Here is an 18332-nt window from a genome sequence, read left to right on the forward strand (position 1 = left end):
TATGCATATTTTGATTTCTTTTTTAATTTCTTCTGCGATTTGTTGGTTATTCAGCAGTGTGTTGTTCAGCCTCCATATGTTGGAATTTTTAATAGTTTTTCTCCTGTAATTGAGATCTAATCTTACTGCATTGTATCAGAAAAGATGCTTGGGATGATTTCAGTTTTTTTTAATTTACCAAGGCTAGATTTATGGCCCAGGATGTGATCTATCCTGGAGAAGATTCTGTGTGCACTTGAGAAAAAGGTGAAATTCATTGTTTTGGGGTGAAATGTCCTGTAGATATCCATTAGGTCTATCAGGTCTATTGTATCATTTAAAGTTTGTGTTTCCTTGTTAATTTTCTGTTTAGTTGATCTATCCATAGTTGTGAGTGGGGTATTAAAGTCTCCCACTATTATTGTGTTATTATTAATTTCCACTTTCATACTTGTTAGCATTTGTCTTACATATTGCGGTGCTCCTATGTTGGGTGTATATATATTTAAATTGTTATATCTTCTTCTTGGATTGATCCTTTGATCATTATGTAGTGTCCTTTCTTGTCTCTTTTCACAGCCTTTGTTTTAAAGTCTATTTTGTCTGATAAGAGTATTGTTATTCCTGCCTTCTTTTGGTCTCTATTTGCATGGAATATCTTTTTCCAGCCCTTCAATTTCAGTCAGTATGTTTCCCTTGTTTCGAGGTGGGTCTCTTGTAAACAACATATATAGGGGTCTTGTTTTTGTATCCATTCAGCCAGTCTTTGTCTTTTGGTTGGGGCATTCAACCCATTTACATTTAAGGTAATTATTGATAAGTATGACCCCATTGCCATTTACTTTATTGTTTTGGGTTCGAGTTTATACACCCTTTCTGTGTTTCCTGCCTAGAGAAGATCCTTTAGCATTTGTTGGAGAGCTGGTTTGGTGGTGCTGAATTCTCTCAGCTTTTGCTTGTCTGTAAAGCTTTTGATGTCTCCTTCATATTTGATGAGATCCTTGCTGGGTACAGTAATCTGGCTGTAGGTCATTTTCTTTCATCACTTTAACTATGTCCTACCATTCCCTCCTGGCCTGAAGAGTTTCTATTGAAAGATCAGCTGTTATCCTTATGGGAATCCCCTTGTGTTATTTGTTGTTTTCCCCTTGCTGCTTTTAATTTTTGTTCCTTGTTTATTTGATTAATATGGGTCTTGGGGTGTTTCGCCTTAGGTTTATCCTGTTTGGGACTCTCTGGGTTTCTTGGACTTGGGTGATTATTTCGTTCCCCATTTTAGGGAAGTTTTCAACTATTATCTCCTCAAGTATTTTCTCATGGTCTTTCTTTTGTCTTCTTCTTCTGGGACTCCTATGATTCGAATGTTGGGGCGTTTAACATTGTCCCAGAGGCCTCTGAGATTGTCCTCATTTCTTTTAATTCGCTTTTCTTTTTTCCTCTCTGTTTCATTTATTTCTACCATTCTATCTTCTACTTCACTAATCCTATCTTCTATTTCACTAATCCTATCTTCTGCCTTATTCTACTGTTGGTTCCCTCCAGAGTGTTTTTGATCTCATCTATTGCATTATTCATTATATAGTGACTCTTTTTTATTTATTCTAGGTCCTTGTTAAACCTTTCTTGCATCTTCTCAATCCTTGTCTCCAGGCTATTTATCTGTGATTCCATTTTGTTTTCAAGATTTTGGATCATTTTCACTATGATTATTTGGAATTCTTTATCAGATAGATTCCCTATCCCTCATTTGTTTGTTTGGTGGGCATTTATCCTGTTCCTTTACCTGTTGGGTATTCCTCTGTCTCTTCATCTTGTTTATATTGCTGAGTTTGGGGTGGCCTTTCTGTATTCTGGCAGTTTGTGGAGTTCTCTTTATTGTGGAGTTTCCTTGCTGTGGGTGGGGTTTTAAGGGTGGCTTATCAAGGTTTCTTGGTTTGGGAAGCTTGTGTCAGTGTTCTGGTGGGTGGAGGTGGATTTCTTCTCTCTGGAGTGCAATGAAGTGTCCAGTAATGAGTTATGAGATGTCAGTGGGTTTTGAGTGACTTTGCGCAGCCTGTATATTGAAGCTCAGGGCTATGTTCCTGTGTTACTGGAGAATTTGCGTGGTCTGTCTTGCTCTGGAACTTGTTGGCTCTTCGGTGGTGCTTGGTTTCAGTGTAGGTAGGGAGGTATTAGATGAGCTCCTGTCAATTATTGTTCCCTGGAGTCAGGTTTTCTCTGGTGTTCTCCGGATTTGGACTTAAGCCTCCTGCTTCTGGTTTTCAGTCTTATTTTTACAGTAGCCTCAAGACTTCTGTATCTATACAGCACCATTGATAACACATCTAGGTTAAAGATGAAAAGTTTCTCCACAGTGAGGGACACCCAGAGAGGTTCACCGAGTTACATAGAGAAGAGAAGAGGGAGGAGGGAGATAGAGGTGACCAGGATGAGATGAAGTGGAATCAAAAGAGGAGAGAGCAAGCTAGCCAGTAATCACTTCCTTATGTGCGTTCCACAGTCTGGACCGCTCAGAGATGATCACGGAGTTATGCAGAGAAGAGAAGAGGGAGGAAGGAGACAGAGGTGGCCAGGAGGATAAAGGGGGTATCAAAAGGAGAGAGACAGATCCAGCCAGTAATCAGTTCTCTAAGTGTTCTCCACCATCCAGAACACACAAAGAGATTCACAGAGTTGGGCAGAGAAGAGAAAGAGGAGGGAGGAGATAGAGGTGACCTGGTGGAGAAAAAGGAGAGTCCAAAGAGGGAGAGAGCAGTCAAGCCAGTAATCTTGCTTCCAAGTAAAAATGGGTAGTGAAGTTTGGGTTCTTAAAGGTACAAAATTGATAACAAATACCAAAAAGCACAGATTAAAAATCTAGAGTAGAGGTTGGATTTCAAAAATACAATATTAAAGAAAAAGAGAGAAAAAAGTCACAAAATTATAAAATATATATATGAAGTTTGCTTTTAAAAATAGTGTCTCTCTCTCTCTCTCTTTTTTTTGCATAGTAATAGTAGGTTATAAAAATGAAAATTAAAGGAGTAATAGAGGACTTGAAAAAAATATTGAATGATAGTAAAAATAGTAAAAACATATCTAGGACTTTATCTGGTGGTGTTGTGGTCAGTGTGGGGTCAGTCCATTTTCAGATAGTTCTTTGATCTGGCTTATATTTCTCAAGATCTATAGGCCCCTTCCTATGTAGTCAGTACTATCTACAGGGTTTCAATCTATTGCACCTGTCACTTCCAAGGAGGTTCCCTCTGTTTTAGCTTCTTCTGTTTGCTGGTCTCTTCAGTGTCTAATTTCTGCCCTCGCACAAGGGGGCAGTGGTGGACACTTTTTTAGGCTCACTTGTTCAGTCGTGCTGTGGGGAGGGAAGGACACTGCAAACATGTAACACTGGTGTGTGCTCGCAGTGTCTCGGCCACACTGGGTTTGCCCCCGCTCACGGCGTGTGTGCTTTCCCTGTCTACACTGCTGAGGCTCTAGGTTGCTCTGCCGGGAACTGTCTGAGGCTGGCCCTGGGTTGTATGCGCTTTCCAGGTCTAAGCCGCTCAGGTTCAGGTACTCGGGTAGTCCTCAGAGGAGCAGGCTCAGTTGGGCTTGCATTTTGTGCCCTTCCCAGATCCGAGCAGCTCAGGTGATGAGGTGTTTGGCGAGCGCAGTTGCGGCGACTTATTGCCTCCCCCGTCCCTGCCGCTCCGTTTTCTGGGTGTACAACTGGCTCACCTTCTGAGGCAGATGTTGACTGTCCAGAATCCCAAGGAGTCTTGGTTAGCAAGGAAGCCTGCTTGTAGTTTGGTAGATAATGCCTCTCTGGGGCCATGATTTGCCCTCTTCGGCTCTGGCTGCCCTCGCCTGCCTGTGTCTGGAGGACGATGGGCTGGCCTGCAGCTGGCTAGCTCTGCTCAGTCCTTTGTTCTGTCAGCGGGCCTGAGGGTGCCTTAGGTTGGGGCTTTTCATGGAGCTCTAGTCAGTCCTTTGTTCTGTGAGCGGTTCCGGCAGTGTCTTAGGTTATGGCTTTTTGGGTGATAGCTGTCCCACAGTCTGGTTTGCTATCTCAAGTTAGTTCCCTCAGATTGCCCTCAGGGCATTCAGGCCTGGTCCTTACTCTAAGCAATGCAGCCCGCGCCTCCCTGCCCAGCCCCCGCTTGCTAGTGGCGGGTGCAGGCGTCTGCGCTGCTTCTCTGCTGGGGGAATTACCGGTGGGCACATAATCTGTGGGTTTTAAATTTTTTTTGTCCTCCCAATTATGTTCCCCTCTGTGGTTCCAAGGCTCGCCACAGACTCAGCAGTGAGAGTGTTTCCTGGTGTTTGGAAAGGTCTCTTTTTGAAGACTCCCTTCTCGGGATGGAGCTCCATCCCTACCTCTTGTCTCTATTCTTATCTTTTATATTTTTTCCTACCTCCTTTCGAAGACGATGGGCTGCTTTGCTGGGTGCCTGATGTCCTGGGCAGGCATTCAGAAGTTGTTTTGTGGAATTTTCTCAGGTTCACATGTTCTTTTGATGAATTTGTGGGGGAGAAAGTGGTCTCCTCGTCCTATTCCTCTGCCATCTTAGGCCCGCCTCTGCTATTCTTTTGTATATATTTAGTGTACCTCTTTATGTTTCTTCTCAGTTTTTATGCCCATGTTCTTCTATATTCCATACTACTATGGTTCACTTTTGATTTTTTTTAATTCTTTTATAGCTAACTACCTTTATATGAGAGTTGGCACTTTCTCTTTATGTCCACAAGCATGCCTGTTTAATGATGGTAAAGCTTTCAGATCCTGTTAGTTTGTGAGAGCATTTAGTTTGATTCATGAAAGAACTTGTTCAGAAAAATCTGCAACTTTATTCTTGGGGATGTTTCAATTATAAATAACCTCTAAATAAGTTAAAAAATTTTATATAATCTTACACATATTATAAATACTATGAAGTGAAGTGAAGTGAAGTCGCTCAGTTGTGTCCGACTCTTTGCGACGCCATGGACTGTAGCCTACCAGGCTCCTCTGTCCATGGAATTTTCTAGGCAATAGTACTGGAGTGGATTGCCATTTCCTTCTCCAGTGGATCTCCCTGCCCAGGGATCGAACCCAGGTCTCCCACACTGTAGACAGACACTTTACCGTCTGAGCCACCAGGGAAGTCCTATAAATAAGATATCACAATTTATATAACTTTAATACTATTCACAATTATAATTTAGTACATTACTTTTTGCTCTGTCATATTCCCTGATACTCTTTTTTTTACTACTTAACTTCAAGAATATTGTCTTCTTTTGAGTCTAAAACTATATATGTAATAATCATTTTGAAAATTATAAAGTAGTAAACAATTTTTTCTGGGTAATATGAATTTCATTCATGATTCTGTTCCTAAATTCTAACTATGATTAAATAAGATGAAAATTAATCAAGTTTTATTTCCTGTCTTGTATTGGTATTTTTTTGTGGGGGCATCTCAGACAATAATGATTATCCACTTTTTTTAGATTCTTTTCCCATATAAGCTATTATAAAGTATTGAGCAGAGTTTTCTGTGCTATACAGTAGGTCCTTATTAGTTATGTGTTTCATATATTATAGTAATGTGTATATGTCAGTCCCAATGTCCCAATTTATCCATACCCCTGTATTAGTATTTTTAATGAATAATAAAATCATTAAATATCTTGCAGCAAGGAAGAGAAACATAATTTTACACGGACTGTAAATAATCAAGATTAGATTGTGTATATTTTGTGCATTTCTTAGAGGCATAGAACACCATATTCCTCCTTGGAGATTCTACTTTTACCATTGAGTTTGAGAATTCTTATTATGTAGATGAATAGATGCTTAAATAGTTTTTGGTGGTGATTTTTAAAAAAATATTTTTGAAAATACATTTTTGATCATTTTTCTTTACTTTCAAGGTAACAGTGTTCTCATAATTATTTACAGTTGTTCATAGGTAAGGGCATATAAACATATCTTATGTCTTCCCATGTTGTGTAAGTTTTTCAGCCAATATCAGCCTCCGCAAAACTTTACATGAATCCTTATGCAGAAACAGAGCTCAAAACACCTAAACTTGATTGGAACATAGAAGTACAAAATATTGCAATTGAACTGACCAAACCTCAGGTAAGATTCATTTAAGGACTTACAGCTTTGACTAGCCTTGAATCTCAACATCTTTTGTCCTCTGTGACTGTTCCTTCTTCACTGTTCTGGTGGTTCTTTTGGTTTGTTATTGTTGAGTTTTGATTCCTCAAAATAGATTATATGTATTATTTTAAAATAGAATAAATACCAAATATAAGAAATAGTTTTCTTTTTTCTGATTTTCACCTTATTGGTAGAGAATCCTACCAAATTATAGTACATGACATGGTTCCATTTAATTCCCAGTTCTTGATGGAAAGTTTTAATGGTTTTATTTTCTTTTCTCAGATTCTAATAGCAGACTCTTACATTAAATATTGTTTACTTAATTTTTAGAACAGCTGAGTTGGCAGTTTTTTTTCCTTTACTTGTTTCTCAAGTTTGGTTATGTGCCTAAGGAGTTTCAATAACTAATTTGGAGAACTGGAAGTGAAAGGAGGATGACAGGTTTATAGTTAATTGAACTTTTAGCTCAGTGCAGTCCAGTATACATATAATGAAAGTTATATGTGTAATTTTAAATTTTCTAGTAACTACATTATCAAAATAAGAAAAGAAATTAATTACTAAAATTGATAACATTTTATTTAACTTAACATACCCCAAATATTATCATTTCAACATGTGAAAAGTGAAAGTGAAGCCACTCAGTTGTGTTCAACTCTTTGCATCCCCACGGACTGTAGGCTACCAGGCTCCTCTGTCCATGGGATTTTCCAGGCAAGAGTACTGGAGGAGGGTGCCATTTCCTTCTCCATACGATCTTCCTGACCCAGGAATCAAACCCATGTCTCCTGCATTGTAGGCTTTACCATCTGAGCCACCAGGGAAGTGGTGATTACATTTCAACATGTAATCAAAATTAAAAATTGTTACAATATTTTATATCCTTTTATTTTTTCTTAAGTCTGCAAAATTTGGGGTATGTTTTACACTTACAAATACATTTAAGTTCATGCTATCCACATGATAAGTACTGGTAACTCTTAGGTTAGACCCCTCCTTTCTTTATCTTACTTCTCGGTGTGTGTGTGTGTGTGTGTGTGTGTGTGTGTGTGTGTTCCTCCATGTGAGTTGTTTTGTATTGGTGGTTAAATAATTTTGTCTTGCTTTAGTTATGCAGTAATTCCCTGGAGCAATTTAGAAACTTAGCTTATAGGTTGCCACTACTTGAAATGATGGTCCAGAGGAAAGTATGTTTACTTTTAGCACTAAGCCAGTTTCATGTCAGTAGTAACAGATACCGTATTTCATTGGTTCTAAGATTTACATTTATTTCACACTTTAATATATGTGAAAATAGGATGTGTATTATTATTGGTGGTATGATGTTTAATTGGCAGTGCTTAATATTATCTTAAAATTGGTGGTTTCTTAAATTTGATGAAATATATTATTGAATTGCCAAGCAACTATGGTATTCATTGTTCACATAATTTGAAATCTCACTAGGCAGAAAATATAATAAAATTTGGTGTTTATCCATGTTGTGATATAACAGATGTATCTTGGTTTTTGTTTTTATAGTACTTAAGTATGATCGACCTTTTGGAGTCAGTGGATTACATGGTTAGAAATGCTCCTTACAGAAAATATAAGCCTTATTTACCACTTCATACCAATGGTCGACAATGGTAAGTTAGAATTTAAAAAAAAAATTTTATGTAATCATATGATTAGAACTCTCAGAGCTAACAGACCTTTAAAAACATGTAACTAAGCCACTTTTTTATTTTTTTATTTTTTTAAATTTTAAAATCTTTGATTCTTACATGCGTTCCCAAACATGAACCCCCCTCCCACCTCCCTCCCCATAACATCTCTCTGGGTCATCCCCATGCACCAGCCCCAAGCATGCTGTATCCTGCGTCAGACATAGACTGGCGATTCAATTCTTACATGATAGTAAGAATTTTTTAATAGACGTTGGAGGGATAGCTTTTATATTATGTCCTTGTTACTTTTTTTTATAAGCACATTCTCTTGTATTCTTGCTCCTAGATTAAATTCTTAACTTAGCGTTCAAGACTTTTCAACATTTTTTGATCAGATTGCCCTTCAGTCATGCATATGAACTCAATTGGGATACTATTAATTTCACACAGCATGCCATTTTGTGTCTTTGTTATTTTGCTTTGACATACCCTCTTCCTGGAATGGTTTGCTTATTTCATAATGTATTTAAGTCAGAGAACTGAAGTATTGGTGAACTGAAATGTGATGGCTGAACCTTTGTAAGAATACAGTTAATAAGAACAAAAAAAGCAACAGTGTAGCTGTAAAATGTTAGCGCTATTTTCCTGCCTTTTTAAACCTTCATATTCCAATGTGTATTAACAAAATTTGGTTTGCAGGTGGAAATATGCAATCGATTCTGTTCTTGAAGTTCATATAAGAAGGTATACACGGATGTGGTCATGGAGTAACATAAAAAAACACAGGCAGTTGCTCAAGAGTTACAAAAATGCCTATAAAAATAAGCTAACCCAGACCAAAGTCCCAGAAGAAATACAGAAACAAATTCAGGTATATCTTGCATGTATTGGGAAGCTGTTATTTGTTAAATCATCCTTAAGTATTATTTTTTCTAGATATAAATTAAAAGACAATTTTAGGAGGAACAATACTGAGTTCTTTTTGAGAGAACTGTATGGAAAATGCAAAGTGTTTTACCTGTTTTTTTCCTTTAAAAATACCTTCCTAATATCAGCCTACTATAAACTGGAGAAATATGTTTAGTTTTTATAATAATATTTAGAAAATCAATATCAGAGCTGTTTAAATATGCAATTATTATTAGCTAAAAATGTATTATTTGTTTTTTTAGTGGCTTTTTTTAAAAAGAGTTCAGAGTATTTGTAAAAAAGTAGTTCTTATTCCTTAAGATAGGAGTCTTACCCTCTTTTGAAATACAGAAAAACACTGTATTAAATATATAATTTGCTGAATATCATCTGGTCTTGATTATATCACTATTGTTGCCACAAATTCATAATATAAAGAATTGTTATTCTGAAATATATGACAATCACTAGTATTATATTTTAGAAAAAGCATCAGTTTTCTCAGCATCTTAGATCTGTTATTCTCATATATAAAATGGAGATAGCATGTATCTTACACTGTTGTGGGAATTGCGTGAAATAACAGATAGAACATCTGACAAACAGGCCACCCAGTACATGTTAGAGTCCCCTCACATAAATTCCCCAACTCAGTTTCTGCTTTAGCATGCTTGATTTGAAGAATTTTACATTCTTAAATTTTGTATTTTATTTAAGTGCCTTTAGTTTAATGCTGTAAATAGCATAGAGAAGAGGGAGTCCAAAGTTAGCAACCATAAGGCTAATACCTAAAACAGGTCCCCCTCTTAAATATTTTTGCTTCCATTTCCATGTATGGCTGTCTCTGTTTTGTTGTGGTTTCATTAAAATTCTTACTTCCGTATTTAACGAGGATTTACTTTTTTGCAAAATTGTTCTCATATTGCAAAATATAAAAATGTAAAAGCCAAATATCTGTTCAAATTTATACTTACGCTTTCATTAGATCACAAATACTGTTTGTTCATAAGCCTAGAAATATAGCTGAAAAAAAATTGTTTAATGACCATTTTCTTTGTTTACAAGTGTCCCTTTGTTTTATAGGACTTGGAGAAGATACTAGATGTTTTTAACATAATTTTAGCAAGGCAACAAGCGCAAGTTGAGGTAATCATTTTTATTAGCTGATTTTATGTTTTAAATGGGTTAATGCTACTCCTTTAAACCTGGAATCAATTTAAGTTGCTTAGAGAGTTGTTTAGATTTACTCAAATGATAATAAAGGTTGAATTTTCATGGCTCAGTCTCAGGGAAAAATAAAATTGGAATATTGGGGGAAAAAAACCTCAGTAGTATGAAGGGGAAAAATTCCTAATTTTATAACAAAATTTTTGCTAATCCCGCAGAAGAAAGTAAGCAAAAGTCAACCATAGTCCTAGCAACACAGAATGCAGGTTTTAACATTTTGATATGTAGGCTTCCAGTTTTTCTCTCATGCATACGTACCTAGTTACTTATGCTTTGTAGCCCCTATTATTTCTCTTTATTTCCTCTTCCTTCCCGTCCTTCACCCATCTTCTTTATTCTCTCCTCTCTTCTTCTCTTCCTTCCTTCCTTTTCTTTTTTTCTAAAATTGGATTCAGTTTCTTTGTAATATTTTCAGTATTTACAGTCTCTTTGTAGTAATAATTACTGACTTATCTTACTTGATAACTTGTCATTTCTGTTATTCTGTAACATAACTTTTTTGATAATCAAGAGATAGTTAGGGAGATTGTGATGGATCACCAATAAGGACCCACTGTATAGCAGATGGAAATTCTGCTCAATGTCATATAGCAGCCTGGATGTGAGGGAAATTTGGGGGAGAATGTATGCGTGTGTATGTATGGCTGAGTCCCTTGCTGTTTACCTGAAACTGTCACAACACTGTTCATCGGCTTTGTTGTTGAGTCGCCCAGCCGTGTTTGACTCTTTGCGACCCCATGTAGTGCAGCATTCCAGGGCTCCCTTTCCCTCACCACCTCCCAGAGTTTGCCCAGTCCGTGTCTAATTTTGATTGGTGATGCCATCCAACCGTCTCACCTTCTGTCACCGCCTTCTCTTCCTGCCTTCAATTGTTCTCAGCATCAGGGGCTTTTCCAATGAGTTTGGCTCTTTTAAGGTGCATTTCAGCAAAGCGCTGAAGAACATGAGGGAGTCAACCAGAAAGATACCTGAGGAAAAAGTATACCAGGCAGAAGTAGTAGAGCCAGCTGCAAGGATTTGGGCTAGGAGCACATCTAACTCATTCAGGGAACTAAGTAGAGTGATGAAAGAGAGGAGACACCACTGGCTGCGGTTAATGAGGTCAGAGAAGTAAGGTGCTAGAGGAGGGCGGGAGGTGCTTGTCAGTACTGGGGAGGATGTCAGGTTGTGGAAGGTGTTGTAAGCAGTTGTGTGGATTTGGGCTTATATTCTGAGTTGAGGAGCTATTTTGAGAACAGAATGATACAGTCCAGTGTAGGTTTTTAAACGTTACTCTGGCTGCTCCTTTGAAAACAAAAGCCCATAGAGGGACAAGGATGAAAACAGAGAGGACATTAGGATGCTATTGAAATATTTGAGATGAGAGATAATAGAAGATTGGCTGAGAATAGTGGCAGTGGAGGTGATGAGAAAGGCTCAAACTCTGGAAATATTTGGAAGATAGAGCCAGGATTTCCCATCTAATTAGATACAGGTTTTATGAAAGGGAGGTTGGAAGTGACTATAGGGATTTTGGCTTGGAGCAGCTGGGAAGGACAGAGTTGCCATGAAATGGGATGGGGAAGACTAGATGGAACATGCTTGGGTGAGATGGGACAAGATCAGGAGCTCTTTCTGGGACTGATAGTTTAAGCCATCATACATTAACTTGGAGATTGGGAGGATGCAGTTGGATGCACGGATGTGGCGTTTGGAAGAGAGGTCTGTGTTGGATATATACACACATTTAGAAGGGGTCAGCACATAGATGTTATTTAAAAAGCCACGGCATTGGATGAGATCACCTAAGTTAGAGTACCTGGAGCTTAGAGTACCTGAAGTCCAAAGACCCAAAGTCTTTGTATTGTTTATAGGTCAGAGAAGTGAGAGCCGTGGTTACCATGGAGGAGTTGCCAGAGAGGTAGGCTGAAAGCTCTATGACAGTAATAACCTCAAAGTCAAGTCAGTTCAGAAGGAACTAGCTATATTGACTGCTTTTAACTTAGTGTAGTGTTAAAAAAAATGTAACCACTGTTCTTACCTACCTGGACCTGAAAGTGAAGAGGGCATTTATTCTTTAATTAAATTTTTGATTTTTAATTTTTAGGTGATTCGATCAGGGCAAAAATTGAAGAAAAAGTCTACTGACACAGCCGAGAAACGTGGAGGCTGGTTTAGTGGGTTTTGGAGTAAGAAGGAATCTAAGAAAAAAGACGAAGAATCTTTGATTCCTGAAAGTAAGTTCCAAGTCATATGACTTATTGCACACTGGTAAGGAAAAAATATATAAATTTTTGCTTTAGCTAGTTAGTTGAATTTTATTCTGTAATAATCTTGAAGTAAACGTAGCTCAGTATAGTAAACATATAAGCAGATATATCAGGATGAAACATTTCCACGTTTATTTAAAAGGAAGCTTTGAATTTTTGAGGAAAGTCATTTGTGTAAAAATTTGAAAGCTGAAATTCAGAAATCTCACATGTAGCATTCTTTATTGTTACTTTTTACATGGATATTTAATTAGATGTTTTACTTAATTTTCAAAATACTTAGGAAATTGTAACATTGCTGTTTGACACATGAATTGCCTTAATGTTATGTCTTCATTTTCTTGACCTAAATAAGCAAAATACATGATGTTTAACAAGTCAACATAGTATATTAGAGGAAATTACTTTGCTGCTTTTGCTTCAGTGTTTGTGTCTATAAATTTAGGCCACCTGGTAATTTGTTTTGATTTTATTCACAGTCTCTGTAAGACTGAAGCAGTTGATTTCTTAAAATATTGTCTTTTTATAGCTATTGATGACCTTATGACACCAGAGGAAAAAGATAAGCTCTTCACGGCTATTGGTTATAGTGAGAGCACCCACAACCTGACTTTGCCCAAGCAGGTAATTATTTAGGTGGTAATTATTCAGGTGGTTTCATTTTTCTGTATTATCTCGAATTGGATTAAACAAGTTATTGATTTTTAGAGTAGCTAATAAAAGTACGTTGCAGTTTGTTTCTGCTTTGCTGTTGTTCAGTCGCTAAGTCATGTCCGACTCTTTGCCACCTCACGGGCTGCAGCACACCAGGCTCCTCTGTCCTCCTCGACGTCCCAGAATTTGCTCAAATTCATGTCCATTGAGTTGGTGATGCTATTCCAGCACCACAGTGTGAAAGTTTTGCTTTACTGTTTGTTGAATGTTTCAGTCAGACCTTACCATTTAAAACTGTCTCCAACTTTTGATATACTTGCTTTAATGAGTGTGAGAATAACCTGATAAAAAGTACTTATTGCAGAGGTAATTAAGTTTTTTAAAATTTTATCCTTCTTGTGTGAGTGAACTAGAACTCCTGTATGAAAGAGTGAGCAAAATCAAAATATGTTGCTTATTGGGTTTGTCGTAAAGCACAACTATGTAATTACCATCCAGGTTAATTTATGGACCTTGCAATAGATAGGGCATTATTTTGAGATCTATTTCTGTTCTTTGACGAGTTGTATTTTGCTCATTTTCATTGCTGTGTAGGCATTTTCATTTGGAAATACCACTTTATTCATACTTTCATCGATTGGCATTTGGGTTGTTCGTGTTTTTTGGTTATGCTATTAACTGCTTGTAAATGTCTTTTAGTGGGTATATGAGGTTTTCTGCTCATTCAATCCTTTGTAATGGAATTGCTGTATCATATTATATGAGTATATTTAACTTTAATAGATTCTGCTAAATACTTTTCCAATGTGGAAAACATTTCTATCAATAGTATATGAGGATTCTCATTATTCCATGTCTTTACCAACTCTTATCATTATCAGTCCTTTAAATTTATCCATTCTAAATGGTGAGTATGTAGTATTTCATTGTGGTTTTAATTTGTATTTTTTGGATAACTGAAGAGGTTTTTCACTTTTTGTATATCTTCTTTTGTGAAGTGGCTTTTGAGTCTCTTGTTTCTTATTGGGTTGTCTTTTTCTTGATGATTTGTAGAAGCCTTTTATGTATTTGTTACATTAAATTACATGACATCCCTAGAAATTATTCATGTTATAACTGGAAGTTTGTAGCTTTGACTGCCTCCGTGTATTTCCCCAAAACCCTGCTCCCTGTTCCTAGTAACCACTAGTCTATTCCCTGTTTCTGTGAATCTTATCTTTTTAGGTTCTACATGTAAATGACTTCCTTCACTTAGCATAATGTCCTCAAGCTCCATACATGTAGTTGCAGGATTTCCTTCCTTTTTATGGCTAAATAATACACCATCATGTATATGCACACCACATTTTCTTTATCTTTTCATCTGTCCTTGGAAACTCAGGCTGTTGCAGTGTCTTGGCTGTTGTGAACAATGCTGCAGTGAACGTGGGGGTGCACATATCTCTTTGGGATATTGATTTTATTTCCTTCAGGTAAATATCCAGGTGTGGAATTGCTGGATCACGTAGTACTTCTCTATTTAATTTTTGAGAAACCTCCTCATTGGTTTTTATACTGATGATACCGATTTGTGGGGTTCCCAGGTGGCTCAGTGGTAAGGAATCCTCCTACCAGTGCAGGAGACTCAGATTTGATTCTTGGGTTGGGAAGATCCCCTCGGGAAGGAAATGGCAACCCGTCTCTAGTGTTCTTGTCTGAGAAATCCCATGGACAGAGGAGGCCAGTGGGCTACCTTTTGTGAGGTCACGAAAGAGTTGGACATGACTTAGTGACTAAACAACAGCAGTACCAGTTTACCTTCTCACCCACAGTGTACAAGGGTGGGAATGTAAATTGGGTAGAATGATAGCCATTCTAAGAGCTATGAAGGGATACCTCATTGTGTTTTCTTCTCCTAAAGTACATTGACTGTATTTTCCTCCATATAAAGCTATTGCTTAATCTTTTTAAATTGAAGTGTAGTTGATTTACACAATTATGTTAGTTTCAGGTGTACATCATAGTGATTTAATATTTTTATAGATTAGCCTCCAGTTAAAGTTCTTAGAAAATAATGACTATATTTCCCTGTGACATATAATGTATCCCTGTTGCTTATTATTTTATGTATAATAGTTTGTACCTTTAATTGGATTATTTGTTCTTTTGCTATTGAGTTATATGAGTTCCTTTTGTATTTTTCTTATTAACCCCTTATCAGATATGTAGTATGCAAATATTTTCTCCCATTCTGTTGATTGCATTTTCATTTTGTGAATTTCTTCCTTTTTCTGTGCAGAAGCTTTTTAGTTTGATGTTGTCTTGCTTGCATATTTTTGCTTCTCTTCCTTCTGCTCATATCCATTGAATCATTGTCAAGATTGCTGCCAAGGAGCTTTTTCTCTTATGTTTTCTTCTGGGAGTTATAGTTTCAGGTCTTATATTTAAGTCATTAATCCATTTCTAGTTATTTTTTTCTGAGTGGTGTAAGATAGGGGACCAATTTCATTTTTGAATATCCAGGTTTTTTTTTTTTAGCACCATTTAATAAAGAAAATCTTTGCCCTATTGAATATTCTTGATTATTTTGTCAAATATTAATGGACCATATTTGTATGAATTTATGTCTGTGCTCTTGATTAAGTTCTGTTGGTCTGTGTGCCTATTCTGATGCTAGCACCATACTGTTTTGATTTCTGTAGCTTTGTAATATAGTTTGAAATTACGATGTGTCATGCCTTTAGTTTATTTTCCCCTCAAGATTGCTTTTGCTATTTAGGGTCTTTTGTAGTTCCATGCAAAATGCCATTGCAGTCTTGTAGGGATTGCATTGAATCTATAGATTACTTTGGGTAGTATGTACATTTTAAGAGTCCATAAATAAGACATAGCTTTTCTGTTTATGTTTTCTTCAGTTTCATTCATGACTATCTTTTAGTTTTCAGTGTAGAGATCTTTCACCTCTTTGGTTAAGTTTATTCCTAAGTATTTTATTGTTTTTTTTTTTTTTTTTGCTGTTGCAAATGGGATCACTTAAATTTTTTTTCTCAAATAACTCATTAGTATATAGAAACACAACTGATTTTCATTTGTTAATTTTGTATCCTGCAACTTTACTGAATTTTTTCATTGTTCTTTTTTCTGATGGAATCAAGTGTTTTCTCTATGTAAGAGGATACCATGTGCAAAGACAGGAAGTTTTCCTTCTTCCTTTCTAATTTGGATACATTTTGTTTCTTTTTCTTGCCTGATTGCTCTTGCTATCATATCAGATACTATGTTTAGTAGTAGTGGTGAGAGTGGGCACCCTTGTTTTGTTCATAATCTTAGAGCAAGAACTTTTTACCTTTCAACATTGAGTATGATATTAGCTGTGGGCTTGTCATGCTGAGGTTCATTCTTTTTATGCCAAATTTCTTGAGAGTTGTTATTTTGAATGGGTGTAGACTTGTGTCAAATGGTTTTTTTTAAAAAATCTATTGAAATAGTCATGTGATTTTTATCCTTTTATTCATGTGATGTGTTATATAGGTTATTTTTATTTGTTGAACCAACCTCACATCCTTGAGAGGAATCCTAGTTGATTATGGTATATGATCTTTTTATCCACTCCCAAAACTCTGACCTGGAAAATTTCATGGACAGAGGAGCCTGGTAGGCTACAGTCCATGGGGTCGCAAAGAATCAGACACGACTGAGCTACTTCACTGCCTTTCTTTCTTTGATTATTCATTCAGTCTCCTTCATTATTGGTTTATTCAGATTTTTCTGTTTCTTGGTGATTCACTCTTGGTAGATTATATGTTTCTCAGTATTTATCAATTTCTTCTATATCTTCCAATTTGTTGGTGGATAGCTGTTCATAGTAATCACTTATGATCTTTGGTATTTTTATGGTGTCAGTTGTTATGTCTCTTCTTTAATTTATCATTTTATTTATGTGTTGTCTTTTTTTTGTTGTTCGTCTATCTAAAGTTTGTCAGTTCTACTTTTCTTTTCAAAGAACCAATTCTTAGTTTTGTTAATCTCCATTGTGTTTTTATTTTTCTATTGTATCCTCTATTTCATTTATTTCTACTGTAATCTTTATGATTTCCTTTATTCTTCTAACTTCGGGCCTAGTTTGTTCTTTCATAATTCTTTAAGGTGTGAAGCTAGGTTGTTTACTTGAGATCTTTCTTTTTTCTTGATGTAGGCATGCATCACTATAAACTTTCCTCTTAAAACTGCTTTTGCTGCATCCAGTAAGTTTGGTATGTTGTATTCCCATTTTTGTTGTCTCATAATAGTTTTTATTTTCCATTTTGATTTCTTTCTTGATCCAGGAGTATATCCAGGAGTGTGTTGTTAAATTTCCATGTATTTGTGAATTTTGTAGTGTTCTTATTATTGATTTTTAGTTTCATTTCATTGTGGTTGAAAGATGCTTGATATAATGCGTACTTTCTTGAATATTTTGAGGTTTTTTTTTGTGTGTGTGTGGTTGAATGTATGATCTATCCTAGAAGATATTCCGTGTATTCCAGAAGAATATTCTGTTGCTATCCGGTGGAACATTCTATGTATGTCTGATAAGTCCGTTTGGCTTGTAGTGTTGTTTATTTCCATTGTTTGCTCATTGTTTCTGTCTGGATGATCTTCTCCTTGTTGAGAATGGAGTATTGAAGTCGCAGTTAATATTATGTTGCCGTCTATTTCTTTTGGTTCTGTTAGTATATGATTTATATATTTAGGTACTCCAACAGGTACATGACATATTTGTAACTGTTTACTCTTGATAGTGTGAACGCTTTATCATTATATAATGGCCGTCTTTGTCTTTTCTGGCCATTTTTAACTTAGGTTTATTTTTCTTTATGGTGTAGGTATAGCTATCCTGTTTTTCTGGTTAATGCTTGCTTGAAATGTCTTTCTCCATCTCTTCACTCTAAGTCTGTGTGTGGCCATAAAGCTAAAATGCATCTCTTGTAGGCAGCATACCATTGTACCTTTTTTTTTTTTAATCCATTTTGCTGGTTTCTGTCTTTTGATTGGAAAATTTAATTCATTTACTTCTAAAGTAACTACTGATAGATAAAGATTTACTATTTATATTTTGTCAGTTATTTTTTGACTCTTTTATAGATTCTATGTTCCTTCTTCTCTTCTTGTGTGGTTTGATGAGAATCATTTTTCTGGTTATCTGTCCTACCTTTAGTCTTGACCTATCAATTTTGGGAGCAGGATTTATTTTTCTCCATGTATTATTAACTCTCCAAAGTCATCAAGCAGATGTTCTTTGAATTTTGTTCAGTTTTTGAGCTAGATGATTGATCTGAATTAATTTACTTTAGTGAAAGCTGCTGAATTGAATATTTAGGCCACAAAATATCTTATCATTTCATTTTTTATTACCTTAAAAACTAAGAGAAATTAATATTGAATCTTTTGTAAATGTCCTGTTTAAGCAGGCAATTTTGTATTATTGGGTTTTCTAATGTTCTTTTTTTTTTTTTATGGTAAACATATTGATGCAAAGACCAACCATGTTATTTTTTAGATCATTTTATAATTTAA

At 36.0% G+C, this 18332-nt stretch overlaps 1 protein-coding gene across 5 annotated transcripts in view; it reads left to right on the forward strand.

Moving 5' to 3' along the window:
* The window catches only part of VPS13C (vacuolar protein sorting 13 homolog C), a 181184-nt gene that overhangs the window by 42072 nt on the left and 120780 nt on the right, over positions 1 to 18332 (forward strand). For all 5 annotated transcript variants that reach the window (XM_004010549.6, XM_004010550.6, XM_004010551.6 and 2 more), the window contains 6 exons: positions 5955 to 6082; positions 7631 to 7737; positions 8458 to 8629; positions 9751 to 9813; positions 11981 to 12110; positions 12673 to 12767. In XM_004010549.6, coding sequence (XP_004010598.3) covers positions 5955 to 6082; positions 7631 to 7737; positions 8458 to 8629; positions 9751 to 9813; positions 11981 to 12110; positions 12673 to 12767 — 695 coding nt within the window. The remainder of the gene's footprint in view (positions 1 to 5954; positions 6083 to 7630; positions 7738 to 8457; positions 8630 to 9750; positions 9814 to 11980; positions 12111 to 12672; positions 12768 to 18332) is intronic.

This window comes from Ovis aries, chromosome 7 (genome assembly GCF_016772045.2).
Source record: "Ovis aries strain OAR_USU_Benz2616 breed Rambouillet chromosome 7, ARS-UI_Ramb_v3.0, whole genome shotgun sequence".
Classification (NCBI taxonomy): domain Eukaryota; kingdom Metazoa; phylum Chordata; class Mammalia; order Artiodactyla; family Bovidae; genus Ovis; species Ovis aries.